General features: G+C 39.5%; 2 protein-coding genes across 10 annotated transcripts in view; one reads left to right on the top strand and one right to left on the bottom strand.

The window, feature by feature from the left end:
* TBCK (TBC1 domain containing kinase) overlaps positions 1 to 3780 on the bottom strand; it is a 103302-nt gene extending 99522 nt beyond the window's left edge. For 3 of the 6 annotated variants that reach the window (XM_082760181.1, XM_082760185.1, XM_082760186.1), the window contains exons 1-2: positions 3728 to 3774; positions 3422 to 3506 (exon numbers count right to left, since the gene is read on the bottom strand). The gene's annotated coding sequence lies outside the window, so the exon portion shown is untranslated. Of the gene's footprint in view, positions 1 to 3173; positions 3254 to 3421; positions 3507 to 3727 lie in introns of all 6 variants that reach the window. The other 3 variants (XM_082760183.1, XM_082760182.1, XM_082760184.1) reach the window with 3 other exon arrangements.
* Positions 3781 to 4022: 242 nt separating this feature from the next.
* Positions 4023 to 25671, top strand: part of AIMP1 (aminoacyl tRNA synthetase complex interacting multifunctional protein 1) — a 32313-nt gene continuing 10664 nt past the window's right edge. Inside the window, exons 1-4 of one of the 4 annotated variants that reach the window (XM_082759227.1) lie at positions 4023 to 4115; positions 20654 to 20787; positions 21558 to 21671; positions 24127 to 24285. In XM_082759227.1, the coding sequence (XP_082615353.1) occupies positions 4114 to 4115; positions 20654 to 20787; positions 21558 to 21671; positions 24127 to 24285 (409 nt within the window). In that variant the 5' untranslated portion in view covers positions 4023 to 4113. Of the gene's footprint in view, positions 4171 to 6351; positions 6371 to 11162; positions 11430 to 20653; positions 20788 to 21557; positions 21672 to 24126; positions 24286 to 25671 lie in introns of those variants that run through there. The other 3 variants (XM_082759229.1, XM_082759230.1, XM_082759228.1) reach the window with 3 other exon arrangements.

Raw genomic sequence — 25671 nt, 5'->3', positions numbered from 1 at the left:
AACCCACAGGATTTGAAGCCCACAAGAGAAATAACAGGAAAAGCTTAAAGTATAAAACCAGCATAATTCTTTCAAACCAGGTGTGATAATTCTTTATCATCTTAGGGGCTTCAAGAAATAAAAAATTGATACAAAAAATATGCAGACCACTAATGAAGCTAAATGCTACTATTTTATTGGCCTCTTGGCCAACATCACAACCTTGTAACCTGCACAAAAATCCCATTAAAAATAGTTTTTGTGAATCTTAACTGAGATAGCATTCTCCTTAACAGGCTGCACAGAGATCCTCCTACACCAGACACATTCACAGAGTCTATACAAATGGATATTACAGAGCACACCTTCTGTTTTCACTAGTACAGTCTGAGTTCAGATACAAAGTAAATGTAAGACTGCTGTGTATTTGTGTGCATGTGGGATTTTGCCCAAAGAAACAAAAATGTGAGATACAGTCCTTTAATTTGTAGCACAGATCATTGTATTAAATACAGAAGAAAAATACAAAATGGCATTGTTGTTTTTATATTTGTATTTTTGTATCAAAAGTCCTCTTTGTAAAGATATAATGTTTTCATATTCATGGATATTTAGTATTTTGAGAAAGTTATTTTTTAGGATGCCAACAATGCAACTAACAGTTAGAATGTACCACTGAAAAACATACATGGGACTGAGTGGAAGCAAAAAGATTTATTGTCAGACAGCCAGTTCCAACAGGAAAGCTTTAACTGTGTATTTACCATAAGTTAAGATCCAGATTCCTGTAAAAACATCGTGCCAAAGGGAACTACCTGGCTTCAGAAAGAAAATATTTATTGACCATGAAGAAAAAATTCTGATTTAGAAAGTGAGTTATAACCTTATTTGGCACGTCGGTCCTCCAGTAACTACTTTAGAGTAAAGAAATGTTAATATAACCAGAGTCTGGGGGCAGAGGTGTGCGGAAGGAGTAAATTTATACCAAAGAGTGTGATGTATTTTGTTTTTAATATATGTATATAAATACTTCAATATGTTGTATAAAACATATTTACTCAGGTAAGAAAAATCTTCTTTAACGTGGAAAAAATAATCAGCTAGACAGTCCTTAATATACCATATCTGCTTTCAGCTGACACTTAGAAGGAAATTTTAATTAAAAAAAATGATAAATATTAAAAGTTTAATACCCATGTAAAGAGATTATTTTTTTTTTTTTTCCATTCTAGATGCACTTTGCCTACAAGGATGAGTTAGACCACTTGGAATGTTTTCAACGAAACAACTGCAGACGTATCATCTGGTTGGGAAGCACACAGACAAAACAGGAGAAACAAGAAAAGCAAACAGTCTTTCCTGCCAGCCACTAAAAGGAAACAAGCAAGAATTTTAGAAGGTATGCATTAAAAGAGTTCTAATTACAAAGTTAATTCCATTGGATCCACAAAAACAAACATTAAAAAGTTCTCTCTGGTACTGGAAAAGAGCTAGTTCTGTCAATAAGTAATTTTACCATTAAGTTCTGATCTCCATCCTTAACTCTCAACTTCCATAAATCCCAGGACTGAATAGAAAAATAAACCAAGCAACCCTGAAACTAAAATCTTACTTCTTCTTCCACCTTTAAGAAGGGCCACAAGTTACCGCCTAAGTGAAAGGTTCTTTTAAACTGATTTTTTTTTGCAGTCTAATTATTTCTCCAGTAACAGACATTTCTAAATTCAAACATAAGTGCTATATACATTTCAAAGATTCACCTGAAAAAAAGATCTCATGTAACTGTATTTTAAACTTTTTCCAAATCCACAACAAAGTCAGGTACAACTATAAAAATACAGAGTACGACACATTCTGTTCATGTTCATGGCATTCTCCTCACGTTAATTTCAACACATGAAATTCATCTCTTCTACATAGAAAAGGCACGTATTGCGTTAATTTTATAATTTGGAGGAATGAATTATATTCTGCAGAGCTTCCTAATTACTGTGAAAGAAAAAGAGAAGAAGAAAAAGAAGAGTTTGTTATTTTAAATTGACACCAGGAACAGCTAAGGCAAATTTAATTCCAGGACCAAATTCTGGAAATTCAATTCGGATAATCCAAAACAGTGAGGATGGAGGAAGAAGCGATGACTTGTCTTATTAGTGTCATCTAAAATTACTGAGTCCTCTCCAAAGCTCTGCTTATTGAGTATACGAGAGACAGCCTACCACATCTGCAAAAGATGTCTGGCATAGAGATTAGAAGTCCAGGAGCGGCCTGGTTTGCATCCCACCTCTGAATGACCTTCCCTGCCTCACTACCCCCATCCAAATCTCCCTTAAATACCTTTACAGTACACAGAAACACAAACCAACGTTCCCACCACCAACAGATGCCTACAAGTACCTATTTCACGTGCAGATTAGCACTATTTTGCTACTCTTGTATTCGATTGCCTAAGATTCTCAATGTAAACAGCATCGTTTTTTATTAACCATCTTCCCCTTGGGAATAACACCAGCACGTCCCTTTTTATAAAATGTCCCAACTCTTCTGACCTTCATTTAAGTAAGAAGTATTCCATATACCAATAAAGAGTAACAATAGAATCAAGAGGAAATAGTGACAGAATGTTTAGCATATTTAAATCTTTTTTCCCCTAAAATTATTGTCTAGACTAAAAAAAATAAAACAACACAGCAAGCAGCATTATTTCCTGTATCAAAAACGCAAGCGTAGGCACACTTTGCCTAAATGCTTTGATTCAGATTCCAGATACAGCAATTCAGCACATCTATTCATATAATAAATGTGTCAAAAATTTTCATTTTAACTGTTACCCAATTTGAGATTAACGGAAAATACAAAACGCGTTTTGTCAAGGCTCCAATGTTGTTATTTGGTCTCCTACGACTACACAACTTTTTGGGGAAAAGAAAGCAAAATGTCACGCTGACTTTGGCACAAGTGATTGATGGATATTTGAAGAATTGTTTCCTGAAGACGTGAAATAGCAACTCCTTTCCCTGCCCTACCAGGGATATTCAAGCGTCACTTCAGGCAAGTGGAATACAGCCACGAACAAACATGAAAAAGCCTTCTTTCTCAGAGATAGTTGAAAAATTCTGTCATAGCCTCTGCCTTGTGTGTGGGAGTTGTGTAATAATGGTTAATACAATAATTCAAGGCATTTATAGTGCACCTACACAGCGCAGGGAGATTAGGCCGTCGCTGCTGTGAAGGGCAGGTGTAACAGCAAGGCTTAGCGGCATCCCAAATTTCATATCTGCAGGTAGAACATTTAATAAAACAGGAAAACAAACCCACAAGCCCCCTAAAGCCAACACCTGGAGCACCTCAAGGAAGCACACAGCCTAATTCTGGCAGCCCAGGAGGGATTTTAGCAGGTGTAAACCCGCTATTTCTTTTAATTCCGTTATGTTTACACGCTTACCCGTGCAATTTGGGTCCCTGCCACTGTGCACATAAAGCCGGCCGTGTTGCCGTGTCACTTACACACGAAAGCAGGGGAATGACCTCTGGCGAAAAGAGAAATTAATTGGAACCGGCTCCCAGCGACCCCAAAAGCCTACAAATGACCCCAAAACAACCCTACAACCACCCCGCCCCACTGACAAGCAGCAAGACCCCCACGGCGCCCTAAAACGAACCCCAGGACTATGAGCAGCCCCTTAGCCCCCTGGTTACGAGAGGGGACCCCCTAAACCCAGGGGAAAATCCCCTAAATCTGCCCCCGTACCCCTCAGGACGGGTCCCCCCCTCAGCCCCAGCCCGAGCCGGGGCAGGTGCCGGCACCTCAGCAGCTGCCTGCGACACCCCGCCCCGCCAGCGGGGAAGGACCGCGCTGCGAGGCTGTTTGCACGCTGCCTGTCTTTTCCTCTCCTCCCAACCTTAAAAAATAAACAAAGCGATCTTTCTTTTTTTAAATTTTTTCCCCAGGTTCGTCAATTTTGCGCTAAGAACGTCACGGCACTGGGTTGTGAGGAGGGGGGGGGGGTGTTGAGGGGCGGCTTCAGGCGTCAGCTCGCGCAGCCCGGCGGCGGGGGCCTCCTTCCCTCAGCGCCCTGAGGTGCGCGGCGGCGGCGGAGGGGGCACGGCTCGGCTCGGTTTGGCTCGGCTCGGTTCATGTGAGTGCTGCCGAGCCAGCCCGGCTCGGCACGGCCCGAGTTTCCCTGCTAAAAGGTGGTTTCGTGTCCCCAGAGCGGTCCCAGCATGGCCCCGGGGCCGCCCCTCGCCGCCGCCCTGGGGCCGCGTCATGGCGCCGGGCGCGGGGGTGGCGTTGTGGGGCCGCCGGGGGGCTGCGGGGTTTGGGGATTGGGGTTGGGGTTTTTGGGGTTTTGGGGAAAGGTGAGGTCGCCCTGCTGGGGCAGGGGGGTGTGGAAGTGGTGGTGGGCTCGCCATGGCTTCGTTTGAGCGAGGGGTTGGGATTTGGAGAGGAGTTGTGGTGTTTGTAATGATACACTATGAATATATGGTCGTTGTGGTGGTGTACAGGCTTCAGTGGGTGAGAGCTGGCATCGCCTTGCCTTTGGTCTCTCCACAGGCTCGTAGCTCTGTGGGGAAGCATAAATGGGGTGAGAGGGATGGGCTGGTGGCTTATTGCTCCTCAGGTTATGTTAGCAGCCCCCAACCCATCATCGCGTCATTGCACTGAGTTGAACACTGCAAAACAAGGAAAAACTGGCTGCAGAATAAGTACGAAGTTATCCTAATGTTTCCTGCTCTTTCTGTTCCTCAAAGTCTGATTTTTATATACGTTTTTTTTTAATGTCCTCCTTTCATCTCACAGGTATTTGCGTTTCAGGGTACGCTTGACATGAATTCTGTGTTAACTCAAAGCAGTAGCGATGAAATACAGCATCCCGCTTCTGCAGGCTCTTTTCATCCACTTACTGTGTTATTCCCCAGTTAAATTTAAATAATTATACATTATTTGAGGACCTATTGAAAAGGAAACCACATATTTGTAAAAACAGCACCAAAGTCCTAAAAAGTAGAAATGCTTGATTTTTTTTTTAAGTTAGGACTGAAGTAGAAAGTAAATAATAATAATAATAATGATAATAATTGTTTTCATTATTCTGCAGTATATTGGGATTCCGGACAACTGAAACAATTGTACTGTAGCTTTTAAAACAGTTTATAGAAACATTATAAAAATATTTTAAAATGTGTATGCGTTCATGATACAGCCACGGTTTATCCTATAGCACCGTGCTAGTTCATATTGTAAGGTAATAATATAAAAAATAGAGGAAATAATCGGCTGAAGTGACTTGTGTATTCTTTCTGAAGCAACAGCCTACTTCTAAAGTCACTGCTCTTTGTAATTTTGCTTATTAGCAGGAGAACTAAATTGGACAAGCTTTGCTTTCTCAGCTCTGACCCCCAGTTCAGTGGAATAAAAAACTTTCAGATTACCTTACTCTGTTTCTATCTGAAGAAGGCCTAAGAAAGCAGCAGAGGTAACTCGTATGTTTTGGAGGATGAGAACTCAAAAGCAATGGTACCAGGGTGAAGAGTGGATCTGAATTTGGCAAGAACAAGAACACATTCAGATGCAAAACAGAAGTTTTATCAAGAGCTGTCTAGCCTAAATCCCTCCTACTTAATAAGTAGTCTTCTTCAGGGTACTGGGCTTGAGTATGGGGCTTTGTGTGGATTTGCTTTGAATTCCTTTGACCTATAAATACATCCTAGCAATGAATAATCCTGACTGTGACATGAATTCATGCTTCATGCAAGGAAAAAACGTCCCGCTTCTGTTCTGGCCTCCATTTCATCCCATTTGTTTGGAAAATAGGGATCTGGTGTGAATAGTTAGCCAACACTTTGCTAGCTTTTTTGGGTTGAGTGCTGCATTGGATTAGCTAGTTGGAAGATGTATTAGGTTTTCTTCTCAAGTACGCTGTAGAAATCCTGAATTTGGGAGGTGTGGGTACTCAGTGGCATGAGTAGAAGATAAATGAGTAAGTTCTAGATGAATTGGAGAACATGACTGAATTTGGAAGATGGAAAGAGCACAATAAATGTCTAAAACTGGGATGAGAAATGTCTGTATAATAAGAGTGAGTGTAAAGCAGTTCTCATAAGGGGAAACGATCAAGTGTGCAGGAAGAGGAATCTGATTTCTGTCAGTGTTTTTGAGCTTTCTCGTGGCTGAATGTCACAGCTGCCATGTAGAGATTTCATTGACATTTGTCTCTTCTATGGAAGTGTTTTCTAAAACGTAAAGAATTTCAAATGCTAGGCAACACAGATAAAAGGAGTGGCCAGTGTAGAAGGCAGCTGCTAGGAACATCAGATGTGAGCCAAGCAAACAGCTTCTCCTGTTTCTTTCGCTGATACGAGTTCTGTGACTGGAGTCCAGCAGAGAAACTTGGTAACCCATTTAGTTTTCCTTCTAAACAGTTACCTGTATGGTTCTTGTTAACTCCACCAACGTACATTTCCCTTGTTAGATTTTCTATTGTACTTGCCCGTGGGAGCTGGGGATGGGGGGGGATCAAAGTTTAGTTTTCATTTCCATGGTTACTTCAGTATGAAATAGCAGCAAGAATGTTCCTCTGATAGCTGTTTTTTCTCTCCAGTGTAGCCAAAGCCATCTTTACCTATTATTGAATACAGTCTCAAGTCTCAAAGCAGCCTGATGAACATAACTGTTTCTTTCTTCTTTTTTTTTAAAAAAAATGCTTGGGAAAAATGCTTTTCTTCAAATAAATAAAGAAATTTCTTGAGCAAAAACTGAAAATTGATTTACTGACCAGGCTTGGTGACCACAGATCAGTAAGTCATCAGTGAGTTTTCCCAAATTCTTTTTTCCTGGAGAGTAAGAAAACAGAGTACCGCTGCGTTAGGAATTTCGAGGTACATTGCCAATGATTCATCTGGTTAGAATTAGTGCGAGTACCATAACCTACCTGCTGCTGCCTTAGACTTATAAAACATGGCTTAAGAGGACCTTGATGTTATTAGTTCTTGTCACGTGTCCCAAAATTTCCTTCTGTTCTTCCTGGCAGATGCTTATTTTAATAGTTCTTTTTTTTTTTTAATAGTTCTTTTTAATAGTTCTAATTTTTTATTATGGTCTGTGGAGGCTATGGGATCTCAGTCTGCTCCTATATTTTAGTTATTCAGACTGTAAGAATATATTCCTAATTTGTAACTTAAAATAAAGAAAATAAATTAGGAATTTTATGTGTCATCCATCATCATATGTTTCTCTGCTGCGTAGTAGGTACAGTGTAGAGTGACTATGTTAGTCTTGTAAGGCTGTCTGCTGCTGGTCTAGAAGCTGGCAAGAGAATTGTGGTGATGCTTAAAAGAGGTAGCGAGAAAGATGTCACAATATTGCTGTCATCTTACTTGCACCATGCTCTTTGAGAGGTGCCCATTTGAAGAAAATCCAGGTGAAATTCCAGAAGAAAATAAAGGCACTAAAACTGTGCCTAATGGGGTCTGCTCTGTGATACAAGTGATAACTGGTGGCCTAGATTGTCCTCAGTTCTTGCTTGTGTATCTTCTCTCTGTCTTCTATTTCCTTACCAGCCAGTGCAATCTGAAAAATAGTTATCTTATCCACACCTAAATTGAGTTAGCATTCCTCTACCTGACTACACTTCTATGGATAAAGTTGCTACAGCTCTAACATGAACTTTACAACCTGTTTCTCTTTCTTTGGGTTAAAAATTCTGTTGTATAATAAAGACGTCAATCAAGATAGAGATTAAGAGGAACTTAAGAAAAGGACTTTTTGGTGTGGATTATCTTTCAAATAAGTCTATTTAGCATATTTTCAGCCGGGTCGGTCATCAGATGGCAAAGATACGTTGCTTTTCTGGTGTGCCCCACAGTGGGGGCTGCTGGTGGGCCTCTAGTGCTGCTGTCAATGGTCCAGGCCAAGCAATTTCTCCATCAGACTCAGGTCTGGAGAAGATGCTTGGTGCAAGGACTGTGCAACTTCTCCCTAAAGTTCCTATGATCTCTCCAGATTGCAAAACCGACCAAGTAAATAACAAATTGAGTTATACGTCAATTTCTTCAGAAGGAGTGTAAAATGAATATATTGATGTTTTATTTCCCAGGTGGTTTATTTTTCCTGCTTTTCACAGTTAGCGAATCTTTGTGTTTTGTTCTTCCAAGTTATCGCACTTGAATATGTGGAAAAATAATTACAAAGGCAGATTTGCTGCTGATTTTGAAAAGTTAAAACCCAGGGATATAAAAGAGGAAAAATATTTATTTTCTTAATGCTGGGTGTAAAGAAAAGACTTTAACAGAAGGGGAGCAAAAGATCTCAAGCTCGTTCTCATCTGTTCTACCTAAATTGCTTCTGGTACATTAGCCTAACCTGTTTTTAAAGCCTTCCAGTGATAGATGTTCCACAGCCTCCGTAGGCAATCTGTTCAGTCCTTTACTCTTGCTTGAAAGCTTTCCAAATGTCCAACTTAAATCTTCTTTGTTTTTTCCTGTCTGCAGTAGACCTGGTGAACAGTTTAGTCCTGTTCTCATACCAACTTCATTTGTGTTTGAAGAATGAGACCCTGTCTCCCATCTCTCTTCTACAGACTAAACAACTCTACCTCTTCCAAGCCTTTTGATCTCTTTTGAAGTGTCTTTGAAAAGCTGAGGGACAGGAAAGGAGAACCTGACCAAAAGCAAATCTGTGGCAATTGTGAGGGGTCTGCAGTATGCGTGAGGGCCGTGGGAATATTGCTTGGGAGGCCTCTTGAGTAGCTGAAAGATTTTGTCTGTGATAAAGTGTGGCTAGAAAGTTTTCCTGGCTTGTCTTTCCTTTCTTTCCTCCTGTCTCCTTGAACCTTCTTTTCTAGGGAAGTTACAACCTTGAAGAGATTTTTGTTTTTCAGCTGAGGAACACAGCAGGAGAACAGATTCCCAGATAAGAACTCGTTCCCTAGCGTATTTCTGGTGTGGTCTTAAGTAAACGTACTCATTAGTTGATGTTCTGTGTTTTAAGCCATAAATACATTTAATGCTGAACTCACTAACAGGCATGGGATGCTTTTCAAGCAGGTGTTTCCGTCTTGAGAATGTAACCTCTGTGGTTCTAATCAGTGAAATACATCTAATAGAACAGGAGAAAGCACTTCTGCAACATAGTGAAGACGTGCTGCTGGTTTTCGTGGATATCATGGCTCTGCTCTGAGTACTTTGAGATTGTCACCGTGTTGCTCTGAGTACTGCTAAAGTGACCGAGCACCTTGTCTCAGCATGCTCTGTACTTCTCCCAAATGCTTATAACTAAAGCATGGCTCAGTATTTGGGACAGGTTGTCGCTGTGGTTTTAGGCATGGCAATTGCTGCCACTCCTGCTGAGAGAATTCAGCATGCAGAATTCTGCTCAGTTTTCAAGGGGACAGCTGCTTATAACACCGGTCATGACCTTCTCCTGGATGATGATCTGTAATATCATGTAATGGCACAACACAGACATACACACCCAAAAGTTTAATTTACATTTTTTTTTCTAAATGCTTTTGTTGACATACTTTTCTAGAGAAACCATCAGGACCGACAGGTGGTGGCTGTTTCAGATTTTAGTGTCCTCTTACTTTTGTATCACTTGTTCATGGACTAGTTTGCAATTTCAGTTTTCAGCACTTTTAAATTACTTGGCCAGCTCAAGTGATACAGATGGGGACTGAAGAAGAGCCATTCAATCACTTGTTTGTTCCTTCCTGAACTATTTGTTTTGCTATGACAATTAATCTCCACCCATTCTAATGCTGCTGCTCACAGGCTAATATTGAGCTGCATTAGCAGCAGCGTGTGACCACCAAGGGATTTGTTTCTGCATCACGGTGTGTATTCTTTTTGAATGTCCTTGGCTCCTGACCTCCTCTGTAACTCAGCAAATCTTGCTTCCTAACATGGGATCAGGGCAGGAGCAAGGAGATAAAATTAGCTGAGATAATAGGTCATCAAAATCAGCTGGGATATAATAGGTCATCTTCGTGAATCATCTTTCCTTTGAAGTCTTGTGCCAAAGCAAGTGTTTCGCTCCCAGTGTTTTGCTTGTGTGCTTGCGGTTTGTCTTGTTTCATTCGGAGACACTGAGCAGGGGGTGCTTATCCTGCAAGCCTTTGGTGCCCGCACTTAATGTGGCCATTCTCAATAAAGGTGTGAGTAAATGGATTGGTGAGGCAGTCGTCTCTGCCTGTGGAGATGAAGGATAAGGTTTTTCTTCAGTGATGTTTACAGCCTAGAGAGTTGTTACAGTTTGAAATTGTTCTATTTTGATGATTAACACATCATTGGAGATCCTTCACAGCAGCTATAATCACTTGTTGACGTTTGCCATTTCTAAAGAAAATGGCTTAGATACCTTAATGAAACGAAAATTTCATAGAACCCCTCTATGCTCTTTCACTTTTTAGAGAGAAATTCCGGAGAAAAGCCATTTTCTGCTAACCTAGCTCTTACATTTTAGGTCACACTCCACAGCTTTGTACAAAATTCACAAGCTCTTATCCTAACTTTATGTAACTTAACAGCCTAGAAACTGCTCTTTCACTCCAAAATCAAAAAAAAATATAGGGAGAAGCTTAAACTAGCACTGATACTGGAAAGCAACATATACCATATTTAATCACCATTGGTTAAACCCAATTCACGTATAAAAATCCATTCTTCTTTCCGTGAAATGCTGGGGACAAAAACCTGACAGATTCTGTGCTGGATTAGAGGAAAATTGAATTCTTCTCATAACTGCCTCCCTGGTGTGTTGTCTCACATCCTAATTATCTGCAAGCAGACAGATTCTGAGATGCTTTTTACATTTGAAAGCAGTTGGCAATGCATAAAACATCTTTAAAAACTGCCTTGAGTTAGCAAATCTTTTCTTGAGATCATTTGGTACGATGTTTTGGCATAAAACTTCCCATTACGGGAGACTTTTTATTTCCATTTCCTTCTCATCAGGAGCTTTCCCAACATAACCTCCGCTGTGTCTGAATTGATAGTTTAAAGATTAGCCTCTTACTTCGGGACCCTCTCGGAAACGATCCATGGCTATTGGATCTAGTTTCCATCCCGGAGTGTTTCTCGATTGCAGTTTAATATACAGCTTTGTAGTGGGATCTCATTTCAGAGTGAAGATAAGTGAGCAAATCGCTTCAGCAGCTCAGTTGGCCGGGGCAGCTCGGGGCTGCAGGTCCCGCAGGAGCGTGTGTGTTTGCTCATGGCATGGAGGAGGCTCTGCACGGGGCTTAGCAGCAGCTGCTCTGGAGCAAAGGCCCTAAGTTCACGCACTGGCTTGTCCTCCTGGCAGCTCTGAAACCTTCTGTGTGAAGCGGGCTGGTAACTGGGAACAGTCGCACCCTGAGGAAGTCGCCATTGCCAGCTAGGATATGACACTGAATTGTACATCAGGGAAATTAATCTGGTCTTAGGGGTTGAATTACCCTGCTCCATCGCAGTGGGTAAGTGATTTCACATCCATATGACCATCTATAAAATAACACTAACGATAAGAACTCCGATGTGGTGTTTGCCTTCGCTCATATAACCTTTAGCTTCTCCATAATGAAATTTTACCGAGAACTTACCTGCAGGTTTGCATCTTTGAAAATGTTAAAACAAGTTACTGTAGTTGAAAATAATTGTTTTTAAGCTGCTGTATTTTCAATAGAATAATTTGGAATACAATGAAAGCATCATTTGGCTCAATGTGTTGTAAATGCTGGAAACAAAAGCAGCTTTGACCCCGCAGGTGAAATACAGCTATTCCCTGAAAGCTGTTTGGAGGATTTTACCTAGTGGCTGGTGTAAGTGCCTTCCACGTCCATGATGAATACAAAAGGTTTTCTGTTTGTTTTGCTCTGTGCAAATGTAGGATTTAAGAGGGAGAAGTCATTTACATCCTAAAAGTCTTAAAAACTCTGATCCTCTCGAAAGGCAATAATTACAAGACTGCTTACTGTTTTGGTACAAGGCTGCTTACTTTTTTGGCACCATTAGAAGATACAATATTGCTGTGTTTTATCGTAAAGGGTGCTCAAATATTTATAGGTGATAGGGTTCAGAAGTTTCTTGAGACTGACAGACTATTCACTCAGAAACCATGCTGGTCTGAACTGTGTCAGGACAAGTCTAGTTACTGCTGAGTGTAGTTACTTTGAAAAAGGATTATCGAGTGCTCATAAAACCAGATCTTTAGTAACTCTGACTTTCCTACTTTAGATCTTTTTGGTACCAGCACATGAGCATTTTTGTGAGAAAGTAGCTCATGAATACCCGCAACATTAAACTGACAGAGGAAAATAGAGGGGGGCACGGTCCTGTAAGAGCCGAGTTGCACAAGAGAAGCTAGAAGGTACTCCAAGAAACTCTTGGTGTTCCCCTCCAGTTTAGAATATAGAATATAACTGAGGCCTTTCACCAACTAGCAAAGTCTTCATTTGCAGAAATAGAAAGCTACTGAAAACTCTTCTTCAGAGTTCTTTCATTGCTACAGGGAAGAATGCTCTGTAGGTTTCAGCTGCATGTAAGTTAAAATCATTACTTCAAAAGGGAGAATAGTTAGTCAGCTACAATACGTAGTAGCTATCTTTGGAGATTTCTTAGATACTTGGTAGGAATTTTAAGTCTCTTCTCTGTATATGTGATTAAAGGAGACACCTGTGTTTCGGCCCTGATGCCCGGGATGTGAAGTGCAATGTGCTGTGGGAACACGCTTTTCAAGAGACACGTAACTGCTGCTGGGATTAGTTGCTGTCAGCCTGCTTCAAATTTAAAAGTTAATTCTGGCTTTTCACTCTACAGCTGAATAATTAATTTTCTCTGCATGGGCTCAGTTAGTATCTTTATGAAAGATCATCATTAAAATACTGTCCTGCTGTATCGAGTGATTAAATTCAGCTCTGGAAAGTGCAGTTGTCTGTATGATGAATGAACCAGGGAAGCTGAATGTGTGTGGGAGGGTTTAGTTTAGGGAACTACGATCCTGTGACTGCAGGTTCAAAGGTCTGCAAGGACTGCTTTTCTCTTTAAAGGCAGCTTTCTTGCTCCCCATTAAGTGATGTTTGCCATTGCCCCTGCGCTGATTACACACAGACGTGCACACGCATGCACGCACATCTTCAAGTTTAATTTTCTTCAGCCTTTATTTGGCTCCCATAAAGAAGAGCTAAAGTTTCTGCCTCAGTAAATACTAGCAATTGTTAGTGCAGTTGTAGTTTGAGACCGCTGATCCTCCTGCTGTACCATCTGCATGATGTCTGCTGGATGCTTTTGTGAATGAATAAGGATTATTTTTAACCTCTGTGCTTGCCTTTGCTGAACAGTTAAATCCTGCTTTGTCTTAGCACTGCTCCAAGATACTACTTCTACGTGTAGAAAAACTGACACTAATTAAAAGTCAAGATTTTCAAGATTCCCTTTTAATGGGGAATTTTTAAATAAACATTAAATGTAAATTTAAAAATAAACATTTTCCCTTTTTATGACTGCTGTTCATGTTCTTAATTAAGCAGGTAGCGTGAACACTTGCTTTTTTAGGATAAAGTTACAGAAAACAACAAAAATATCCAAGAAATGGTGTTCTACTTGATATGAACAGGTGGCAGAAGAAGAACCGGAACTGCAGTGAAATCCATCTGATTTACGGGTGCTTCACGGTGTAGCTATGACAGTAACCTAAAGCTTTCACTCCGCGGAAATGCCCCGGAGGATGAAGAGCAGTACAGATTCTTCGAGTTCTTCTGTGGCATATGCTGACCCTGCAGGCTTGTCCAGATGCAGCTGAGTCCACTTATGTTTCTGAACCTAGAAGCACGTGTGTGTGTCTGTAATTGTGAAGTCTGTCACCTGTCAAGGAAGTTTTATAGGGATACTTTGAGGCATACGTGTCAGCTACTTTTTTTTTTTTTAATTCAGTGGTATCCACTGGATACACCACCGTTCTTCGGAAAGCTAAGCTTTTATAAATAATTGAAAAAACTGTAAAAGAACTGGATATAAGCTTTTTGTTCCAAAGAGCTGGATGCATTTGGGGTTTGGAAATCTTTGCTTGAGGTCAAGGAAACAAGGCACCGTGCTGGAGGTGGTGTATCTTTTCCATCGCAGGAGTTATGTAAGAATTCCTTCTGCACGTGGTGATGGTTTACGGTACGATTCTTACAGTGCTATTAAAATATTAATGCGGTGGGAGCCAAAAGATACTCTGCTGAAAAAATACAGGAGGTTGGCCAACTGTTCTGGCATGGGAGCTGCTGCTTAAATTTCAGAGTGCGCTGTAAAGCACAACCAGATGAACCCGCTGAACTTCCAGCAGACCTGGCAGCTGTGGTGGGCGCACAGCTTGTCGAGGCTGAAGTTGAGCAGTGCAAAGACGTGGCTTTCCTTCAGCTGTGCTCTGAGCCACCCAAGCGTTACTGGGCACTCCTCTCCCATTAGTAAATTAAGCTTCATGTAGCTTTGTATCCTGTCTTTGTTACTGACAATTTTTTGGTAGCCACAAAGAATTTTGTCACAAGCCTGATCCAAATCTCATGACTTTTGCCTTAGCCTGGCCAGAACTCCTAATAGTCGTGTCTCTGCTTTTAGTGCTTTGGTGTCCTCTCAGAGGTTGGAAGGAGCACAAAGTTCATTTGGAGTTGGGCTGAGACAAGTAGTGGTAATAGAAACACCAACCCGAGTACAAATTTAGCACAGGCTTACAGACCAAGTCTAAATGAAGTTGCAAGTGCTCGTCACTTTCCTTAAGCCTTTGAATGCCGTAGCTGTTTCGTATTTAGATGTGATGCACTTAATTAATGTTGAAGCATCTACTAAATCCTGAAATGCGAACTTGAGCAAAATACTAAAATATTTTTTTTCCTGTTTCTAATGATCTCCACCATACAGTTCTGAAAGATGTGTTTGCATTCAAATGAAGGCTGCCGTCATACTCTTAAAGAATCTCGTGCTTCTACTTTCAGTTGTTATAATAAATAACTGACACATTTCTTCAGGCAGTCCTTGTTATAGATCGGACTTTGCTTGTCCCATTATTGCCGTGACTCGCCTACAGCCTTGGTACATCCTTCCCTTTCAAGAAAGACTTGTCTTCGTATTTAAAAATAGTCTTTACTTGAGTAACTTCTCTTGCCTCCAAATTGCTGCCAGTGGATGGGCTTTTTGTGCAATGTTCCATCACATGAAAAAAAAAAAAAAGAAAAACTCTTTCATGCTGTGCTGTTTCTTCAATATGAAAAGGTTTGCTTGTGTGTGTTTTTACTCTTTACAGCCCTTTAAAATAGGGAGGGGTAGGCTCTTAGGGCTACTAAAGGACCTGTCTGCAGCTGGGATTGAGCCTGATTTATCTGGCAGCCAGAAGGGTTGAACTGTAGTCTCCAGAGCCAGCAAATCATTTCCTAGGGCTGGCATCGCTTCTTGGATGGCCGGTGTTAGACATGTTAGTTGTTTGGAAATCTGCAGAGCAATTATTCGGAGTCTCGGTACAGAAGATGTGAGTGGAAATAACATATGGCAGGAATGTACAACTTTGATTAATAATTTGCTGCTTGGCAAATTGCTTTCAAGACTGACTACACAGGAGTTTATAGTTTATGAATACTTTAAAAAGTGTAGTTAAGTGCTCCAGAAATAACAGTAATAACAACAGCAGTACTCGGGCTGCTCGGCTGTTTATAGACCGAGTCAAAACAATCACTTGTCTGGGGAGAACAAGGCAAATTGCACTGATAAATTTACAAAACTCTATTTCTTTGCTTTACAGTATTCTCTTACATCTTATGCTGTAATTCTGTCTTTCTCAAAAGCTGTGTTCTTTCTTTTAGAGATACAAGATAATGGTGAAAGTTTCATTTCATGTTTTACGGTGGCACACTTCTGGTACCTGGCAGGTGATCACTGATCTGGTACAGTGAGTCAAAAATGATTCTGTAATGATTGATTTAATAATCATTTACAGACTTGGAGTTTTTACAGTGAAATTATGAATAATGCTCAAAATTCTGGCATCATAAGAAAGTTCAGCTTGATTTTAAATCTGCTCTCATTGCTAGTTGCTGCTATTCCACTGGTTGCTCTCGTTCCAGTGTTTGCTACCGTTGTGCCAAAAATACCATTTGCACATCTCCTTTCCTGTATGTGGAGAAGAGTCTAGGTGAACATCTACTTTTTCCATCATTTCCATGTTTAGGGTTCCAAGGCAGATTTTTAATTATACAAACTTACTTTGACAGTGTGAGGCTCGGGAAACCTGTGTTCTCTCCTTGCAGAGCTAGCTATGTATGCTCTGAAAGAGATGAACCGGGAGTTGTCTTAATACATGTTTGTCTTTTCAATGTGGTGAGATGATCTTCAGGTGTCATGGGGTGGGTTATGCCTTCTTGCTGTATTAGAACTAGCAAACTAGGGCTTTGATCATCACGAAGGAGTTGCAAGCAATGCAAAAAATGGGTCTAGTCTCTGAAAATTCATTTTCAAGCATGAATCTTGACTCTCTGGAGACGGGAGAATATGGGGCAAGTAAAACAATCTCCTCATTGCACCGATCTCTCGAGTTATCTTCACTCTATTTTTCTTCTGTTTTGATCTGATCACTACTGTTCCTTACTCTACGGAATAAAAAGGTGTGATGTGAGATTTTTAAATCTGCTTCACCTCGTGTCCTGACAGTTCATAGAAGTGCAGAGCACAGGGAAGCAGAATCTGGCAAACAGCTGGCACATTCTGTTATATTTATGGGTTTTTGTAAGATTGTCTGCCAGAAATGACCATCCCAGAAAAAGATGCTCAGAAAGACGTCTTTGAACACAGTCTCTGCAGAAACCAAGTGGTGGTTGATGCTTTCTGTCTTTTACAGAAAGTAGAGCATGCAGCTATGCAAGTGGAAAACTGTGGTGCGTCTCGAGATATCTCATGGAATATCTCCGTGGTGATTTTATTTCATTGCATGTTGGTTGATGAATTCCTTGTCTCAGCACGTGCCCAAGGTGACCACACGGCGTTTGGTTGTGTTGCACTAAGGCCTGTAGGAAAGAATGAGAACAAGAAAGGAGACGGCTATAAGAAAAGAGCATAAAACCTTACTGACTTCAAAATGCTAAAACAAAATCTGCAACACTGCCCCAGATGTACTCAAAGCGTACCCAGGGAACCTGTTGACTTATAGGTAAAGTAATCTTACTTCGTGTGTTGGCATTAACAAAGCATTGCAAGAACAAGCTGAGTACTTGAACACACTGACTTGTTTTTAAACCTGCAGCTGGAAGATGGAATGCGTGGAGCTAATTATTTTAGTTTTGGGGGGTCACTTGGCTTCCAGTTTCTGGGGTTTGGTGAAGTGATTGCTTTTCCAATAAGTGAAAAGTAATTGGTTCCATCTTCGGGCTAGGGATAGATTCCAAAAACAATTTTTAGAGTTTAAGTTTTAAATCTTGTCATTAGTTTTATTGGGGGTTTGGCTTTTTGTTGCTTTTAGAAGCAGATAATATTAATATTGAAGAATAAGATACACCAAGGTTTAGGTTTTCACTGTCTTGGTCTGTTCATTTTTTGATCTGGACGAAGTCTAACGTCTGGGCCAGTTTCACTAAACCACTATTTGTAAAACATTGGCATTTTGGAATAGTTTATACTATATGGCTAGTATTGAAGCTTGCCACTTTTAGGACCGTTCTACATTGGGTGATCTTGGGAGACGATATAGAAAAATGCCTGTTTTCTTACGTTAGGGGACTGTAGCTACTGAGAAGATCCCAGCAAGCTGTGCTTTCTGTTGGAAAAAGGTGGGCAGCTCTTTGAAGTCAGCAGACTGATGAGAAATGAAACCACTTGTACATACTGATAGCTAACTTCACAAATGTTTGAAGATAGAGCTCCATTACTGCTACCCAGTAGGTCTGGGCAGTGCAGGTAACAAAGCAGGGATCGGAGGTCTGGGGTTATGCAGATTTTGGGGCTGCAAACCAGTTGGTCACCCTTTTCAGAAGGTCTGCTCCACTGCTGTAGCAGCTCCTTACTTGTTTTTTCCATGGCTTTTGTATACGAAGAAGGGACACAACTGTATGAAGTGATTTCAGTTGTTTTGGTTAAAAACAAGTAAATAAAAAATCATTGTGCTATATTATTGCTATTTTAAAATTCTTTTAATTTTTGTATCGCCACTAGTTTTTTCTTGCGGGATGGGCAGGATAACAGAGGGGAAAGGCAAAAATTGACTAACCTTTGGTTGTTGCAATACCGATGGGTTGTTATGTGTTTTGTGTTTTATAGTAAGGATGGATCTTAAAAACAAACAAACAAAAAAGACTGTGCCCTTTTTGGATGCATTTTTATCACATCGCTTTACGGGTTCGTGTGCAGCAGTGATTTCAGCCTGTTGGCTCTCTGTGTTAGCCTCGGAAATACCTATTCCTCTCTGTTATTGTTACAGTGCTAGGGCTCCAGAAATTTATTTGACAAGTGGGAAAATGTCTACCCATTGTAATCATGTAACTTTATTTCCAGATCTTCAGTTCATTAGCCAACTTGGCTAAAACCTATCAAATGTACCAATTCTGTTCGCTTTGAAGTTTTAGTAGCATTTTCTGTTGTTGTTGGCAAAGTTTCCCCTGTTAGTATTGCGCTCCCCTGAGAGACTATCGAGCTTGCAAGAAATCTTACTGGTATGCAGACAGTAATACCCCAGGCTTTGTATTATGCTGTGTTGTGCCATAATATTTTTATGTTTATTTCCATTTGATATCTAAATCAGTAACTTATTGGAATCGCTTTTTTCCTTTCTAAAACCCTCAGGATTTTTCAGACTTCATAAATAATAGATCCTGCGTGCTGCACATGGAAAAAAAGAAATCTCATTGCAGAGATGAATTTGAGTATCAAAATCACTTCAGTTGCCTCATGAAGGTGATTCCTGCTGCTCTTCTATCCACGAGATTTTCTTGCTTTTAAAAAGAAAAATGTGTTGTGGATGGGGGGAAGGTGTGATGACAGTAACACTTCCTTCATCTTTTAGGAAACTGGTGTGTGTCGAACAGGCTTCCACTGTCTTAGATTGCAAAGAAGGCAAAAGAGTTGTTCATTCATCGCTTGCAGGAAGAATATAGCCCATGTATCATCTGTTGGACTACTGTATCTCTTTGGCTTTACAAGTTTTCCTTTGAGAACTTTTAATTACACTAAACCCAATTCGTTGTCAGCTCTGGTCCTTTATTTAAAAAAAAAAAAAAGGGGTGGGGAGTGATTCTGAAGAACTGAGTTCTTATGCAGTAAAAGGTCAGTCGTGAAATGTAAGTTGCTACTGAGCAAAGCTGCTGTGTTGTGACTGGGATGAGTGTGGTATCTCTTCACCTCCTTTCAGTTCTTTTTAAACTATCATCAGTGGGGCTTTTGTTGCCAATCCCAAGAGAGAGTATTCATTCACATGTTAAAGCAGACTTACGTGTAGGTCAAAGTGTTAGAATAATCTTGCACTAAAATGAAAAATTTTCTTGCCAATTTGGTATGAGAAGAGGCATTTTGGGGCTCTGGTAAGGTTTGGGAGCCAGTGTGTGGATCTGGATCACTAGTTTCTTACCAGTTCTTTTTTCCCTTTGTTGTAGTTCATGGGCAAATTCACAGGAATTACCTCGCTGCTACTTGTGAAGATCTGCAGGGCATCTTTTCTTGCCACCTATAATCTGTTTTCTTTGTTGATTTACATAAGGCAGCTGTTAGCACGGATTCTTTTATCTTTTAGGTCCTGGGCAGAGGGTAGAAGCACCGTGCTGCAGATATGAGTGCCTGTATTTCATCATTCTGTTGCTAATACTTGCGTCTTTAGGGTTAGATGCAAATGTTGCAGGGAAGAAAGTGGATCATGTTCGGAAGGATTCAACAAATAGGGGCTGTTCACAAGGCATAGCTCATTTCTGGAATATCAGAGAACCCAGTAAAAGAAACTGAACATCCTGGAAGAAAACTTGACAGCATTTATTTGTTTTCTTACACTCATTTTTCTTTGTACTTCCTGCTTCTTGAATTTGTTACTGACCTTCCATTGCAGTGGAAACAAAATGAGATGATCAAAATCAAAGCTAAAATAAATCTGAAGCTAGAAACCTGCAGGAAAAGTCATATTAATCAGAGAGGAGTAAAAATGCTGGTGAATTCTGCTTAAAAGTGAAATAACGGTGAAAGTATGCACAACCACACTGTGGAAGGTATTCATACCTTCTGAATCAACTCATTAGAAGTTTAGAAACTTTTGTGGGATGTTTCTATTTCCTTACATTCAATAAAATTCTGGGTACACTTCATAATTTTGTCAGATAAAACCAGGATACGATGTTCTTCAGTCTAACCTTTTCCCTTTTATTTCGTTTCCCCCCCACCTCCACATATTCGTGGTATTCTCTAAACCTTTCTTTTTCAGAAGGTGGAATTTTTCCTGTTTCGTGAAGCAAGAACATGTTTTCTGCAGCTGGGAAGAGAGTTGCTTTTCTTCCAAAATACTTGAAAGCAGCTGTCAAACATCAGATTCTGTTTAACATAGCTTTTTGTTTGGGCTTTGCATTAGGAGGTGGGAGCCCAGCTTGTTCGCTTAGCAAATTTTCTTACTCAGCAACTGATTTTAGAACTGCTTCATGTGGTAAGGGCTGGTAATGTTAATTACATCAAGAAGTAATTAATTTTAGACCATCTGTTATTTGTCTAGGTTTTTATCCCGTTTCTTGATAAAGATGGCAGCCAACAATGCGGTGCTGAACAGACTGGAGCAGAAGGGTGCAGAGGCCGATCAAGTTATTGAATACCTCAAGCAGCAAGTTGCTCTGCTGAAGGAAAAAGCTAGTAAGGAATTCTCTGTCTTACGATAAGCTTGTTAGCCAGGTGATTAACATTAAATGCTCATCAGAAAAAATGAGAACGTGGACAACTTCATTGGTGCTGTCAGCCTTTCAAGTGTGTTTCGGGTTCTCAAAGACCGAGCTTGTAAAAGTAGCACCTTTTCACTGTCTCGTGGTTTGTGGGTATTTTGAAGCTGCTTATTCTGAAATAAAAAAGCATGAATGAAGGGAATGAAGGGAAGACCCAATGGCACAAAAAGATCATGAAAATGCAGTATATGATGTTTCTCCTTTAGTAGGGGAGAAAGGCACTTGGGAAGGGTATGAGACTATGATTTTGCATGAATGTGTTACTGCTTTTTTACCACTATGGGATTCTCTAAAGAATATCATACCTTCACCTTTGATATTTTACACAGGTCAGTATCAGTGAATGAAGGTGCTCCATATTCCAAATGTGTTTAAGCTGCTTTTTTAGTAGGTTTCTTGGAATTTCCTCTTGTGAGTCAACTAAGGAGACTGAAAACTACTATATTGAGAGGCAACTTGAGTAAACAAATATTATGTTCAAAAAAAAAAAAGGGGGGGGGAAATGCCAATTTTAACAGCTACAAAAATTCCCAAAATATCTGTAATAATAAACTCCTTGAAAGTTGCCAGCTTTTTGGTATTTGGCTCACTACGTTTCACTTCCTTCTTAAAAACAAAACCTTTTGCCAAGTAATGAATGCTAATTATCGAAGCCTATTGTTTTTAATATAGTGTCAAATTTAGTCTTGCAGGCATCGCTCCGAGAAGAGAAGAAGCTTCGTGTGGAAAACGCTAAACTGAAGAAAGAGATTGAAGGGCTGAAACAAGAGCTGATTCAGGCAGAAATTCGAAATGGAGGTGGGGAAAAAAGTCCTGTCTTGACACAAATTAGATCGAGTTTTTGGTCATGTTTTGGGCTATCTTACTACTACTTTATCTTTTTGTGACTCTGTGGCATCTCTCATAAACTCTGGATTCCATGCCTATGAGAAGCTGCGTACTCCCAACATTCTAGTAAACTGCAAGTGTAACAGGTACATGTTGCCAAATCTTTATCAGACATGGAACTGGTTCTTTGTATGTTTTTGTAGCGGCGTCTTTTACAATGAGTCCCAAACTTGAATGATGTCTGAGCACTCACAATACCTTTAAAATGGCTGAAACTGACGCTTTTTGATAGTGTTGAGTGATTTTATCTAGTTTGACTGAAATCCCTATGGAAAATTGAGCCATTGTTCAGTGTACAGATAGTGATTTATTAAAAAATCTATGGCAGTATAAAACTAGAAATGATGTCTTGAATTTTGATTTCATCCTTTGGTAAGACCAGCCTTTCGTTGCATTATTTTTTCTTTTTTACACTCTTTTGTGTAGCTCTACTCAGCTCACACCGTCATTATATAATTCCATACTTAAAAAAATAAATAAAGAAGGAAAATTGAAACTGAAATGTTTCAGATGTGGCATGCTTTCTTTAAAATTATTTCCAAAGAAAACCTCTTTTACCTTCAACAATTACTACTATGTTTACACAAGCTGTCAATGTGGTAAGATAGTACCCAGTGTATCTAGATGCTAGCATTCAACCATACTTACTGTTTACTCGTAAAACAATGCATTCAGTCTTCAAAAAGACTAATATTTTATAAATACAGATTTTTTTTTTCTCCTTTCGGTATGAATAAAGACCTTTCATGTACTAAACCGAACCATTAGTTTATATTTCTCCATCAGTTAGTCCACAGTAATTCTTGACAGAGACAATATATTTTGCATAATTTCTATTATGTCTGAGAGTGAAGTCTTAAGGTACATAGATTTTTCCAAGATGGGATTATACAACACAAAAAGAGTAAAGAAACTAATATTTTGCTTGATACATATCTTGCCTTCTTTATCTTTTTTTTTTTTTTATCCACAAGGCAGTAGAAATAAATTCAGATCTTTTATTTTGCAGTAAATTAATGTGTTTTGGCTGTGACAATATTAAGCAGTTGAGCACAGAAATCTGATGAACATAGTCAAGTGATTCTTTTCAGAGTTCTTTTTTTTTTTTTTTTTTAAATAATGTTTTCCCGTAAGTAGTAAGCAGCAAGCATTTTTTTGTATAAATTTGATACAAGTGATTGAAAAAAGTAACTTGCGCAAGTTTTTTTGTGTTGGTATCAACAGCAAGTATCAAAAAACTCGGTGCAATTCTTCAGAAAATGTGATGTCTAAGGTGTAAAATGAAGCATGTGTGCAGAATGTGGACCAGTATAATAGTGATGCTAGAAAGATTAATCAATCCATCATTAATGATGGTTACTCAGTACAATGATATGTTAAATGGTGTTAATGAGATCCTTTGAAAAGTAGAAAGTAGAAGGAAGGTGATTCTTAAGTTGTCATCTGGTGAGATACATAATACTGGAAATCATCTTATTATCAGGAATTTAAAAAGAAATACAATGGAAACATGGAGAATTTAGGAAGGTGTGCTATTGACAGAGGCTTCAGATACTTTCTCATTTTGAGGCTTCAGATACTTTCTTAGAATAAGTTTTTTCAGACTCATTTTCTTTAGTAAATCAGAAGAAAGAGTTGGAGTGATCTGACAACCCTATTAAATTTAATTTTATTGGGAGAAAATTATTGGGTAGTATTACATATAATGAGCTAATAGCTAAAAGGAGGCAAACACAAAAACAAAATTGACCCAAAGGAACAGCATGAAGCTACAACAGAGGAGGGTCAGGCTGGGTGTTAGGAAAAGGTTCTTCACTGAGAGGGTAGTTGGACACTGGGGAAGGCTCTGGTGCCGTGGTCATGGCACCGAGTCTGCCCAAGTTCAGGAAGTCTTTGGACAATGCTCTCAGACACATGGTTGGGTTTTTGGGTGGTCCTGTGTGGAGCCAGGAGTTGGACTTGATGATCCTCATGGGCCCCTTCCAACTCAGGATATGCTATGATTCTATGAAACACAAATGAAGAATAAGGAGTTAGAGTAAAGATAACTAGATGCTGAAGTAAGCTACAAAAAGACTTTGCTTATATATTTTCTTGTATTTAGCATTTTTTCACAATTTAAAAAATAGGTAGCTGAAGACATTGTTCTTAATTGTTCTGATCTAAGAGATCAGAATAGCCATATATAAATTGAGTTGTGATGTCTACTTTGTAACGTTGTGCTTCACTACTCAGCAGTTGTGGTTGCTTAGGCATTATAAGCATAATTTTCAGTCTCTACTTTTTCATTTACAATGAAAACTTAAAATGTTGCATTGTTCCAAGCTTTAATACCCTTTATAATGTATGTGTTTTTCTTTTTTAGTAAAACAGATCGCAGTTCCTCCTGGTACAACTGTTTCTACAGCTTCGTTTGTAGATGGTGATCCACAAACCACAGCAGTTACATCATCTCCTGGCCCAAAAGATCACGTTAAAGGTGAAGATGAAGAAAAGAAAAAGAAGGAAAAAGTAGAAAAAAAAGGTATTTTAATTTTTCTTAACTGTGATAGGCACAAGCCATTTCATTTATGGAAGTACTTCTAAATCATTCTGGGGACTGAAAAAAAACAGTTCATACAGCCATGGTAGGAAGAGTCATGTGCTAGCTCTTAAAATCTTGCAAGTACCTGAATCTAAGGCTGTCAAGCTGAAAAATCTTAGGTGGGTTATGTGCCAAACTTCTTTTAATATTACTGAACTCCCTTATCTGAAAAACAACTACAAACATATACCACTATAAAAAAAACAATCCCAAAAAACAAAGGGAGGACAAGGACACAAAGTTCAGAGAGCTTTTTGGCTGACTGGATAGCTTCTTTATATGAGGCTTTTACTTTTTCAGCTGCCTGTATTGACTTCTCTTTAACAAACTCTATTAAGAGAGAAAAAGGCATAAGAATCTGTTACATTTGCACAAAAGGGTAGGTACGTGTCTTATTAATCATGTCTCAAAGTCATTATCTTATGCAAATTATTATTAATATGCTGTGAACTTATTTGTATATCTTATCAGTGCTTGTATATTATTATGGTTGTAGGGCACTGCATCTGTTTATTTACCTATTTTTCCTGATGAGTTGTAAGCAGGCTTATAAACTACTCTGTATTTTTTTGGTGTACTTCAGCATATGACATGTCGATATTTTATGTAGCTGTAAAATGAAAGCAGAGCAGAGATCACATGTTAATCAGGCAATTAACTGTTCTTTGCTACTAATCACTGGCTACAGAACAAGTATTGGGTTGATAAGGAAAAAGAAATCTTTCCTGTATCGAATTTCCCCTTATGCTGTGTAAACAGCTTACATTTAGAAAGCAATCTATTTGACTTCTCTCTTTCCAATACTGAATTTGGAAAAAGTTGAAGTATAGCATAAATGTTAAGTAGAAGCCCTGAACAGGATAATTCTGTGGAGTTCAACATCTTATTGTAGACATGGTAATTAACTAGCAAAGTAGCTATCATGTAAAATTTGGTTTTTAGTCTTGGAAAATGACAAAATTACAGAATATCCCAACCCCTTCTGTTTTCTGTCACCTGCCTCACTTGTTTCCTCTCTGGTAATTTCCGTGTTCTTCAGTGCACTTCTTACAGCCTTCATCTGTGCTGCTTCTCTGGATTGATTCTGGGCTGACTCTGTCACTGGCCAGAGAACAGCTCTCTCCTTAGCCACGGCATTGGAGTGGGTTTGTTGTGCACATCTATGTGTGTGCTGGGTACAGATGTTTCCCTGTGTTCTCTTTTTTTATTCGGTGACAGGTTCCATTTTCCATAAAGAGAAATAGGGAGCTAGCATGTAATTGCTTGGCTCCTGACTATTGCAGAGGAATGCTATTAAGTGGAGAATTATTAGAAATGACATAAAGG

Source organism: Aythya marila, assembly GCF_965140915.1.
Source record: "Aythya marila genome assembly, chromosome: 4".
Classification (NCBI taxonomy): Eukaryota; Metazoa; Chordata; class Aves; order Anseriformes; family Anatidae; genus Aythya; species Aythya marila.
This window is presented reverse-complemented; position numbering and strand designations above follow the sequence as displayed.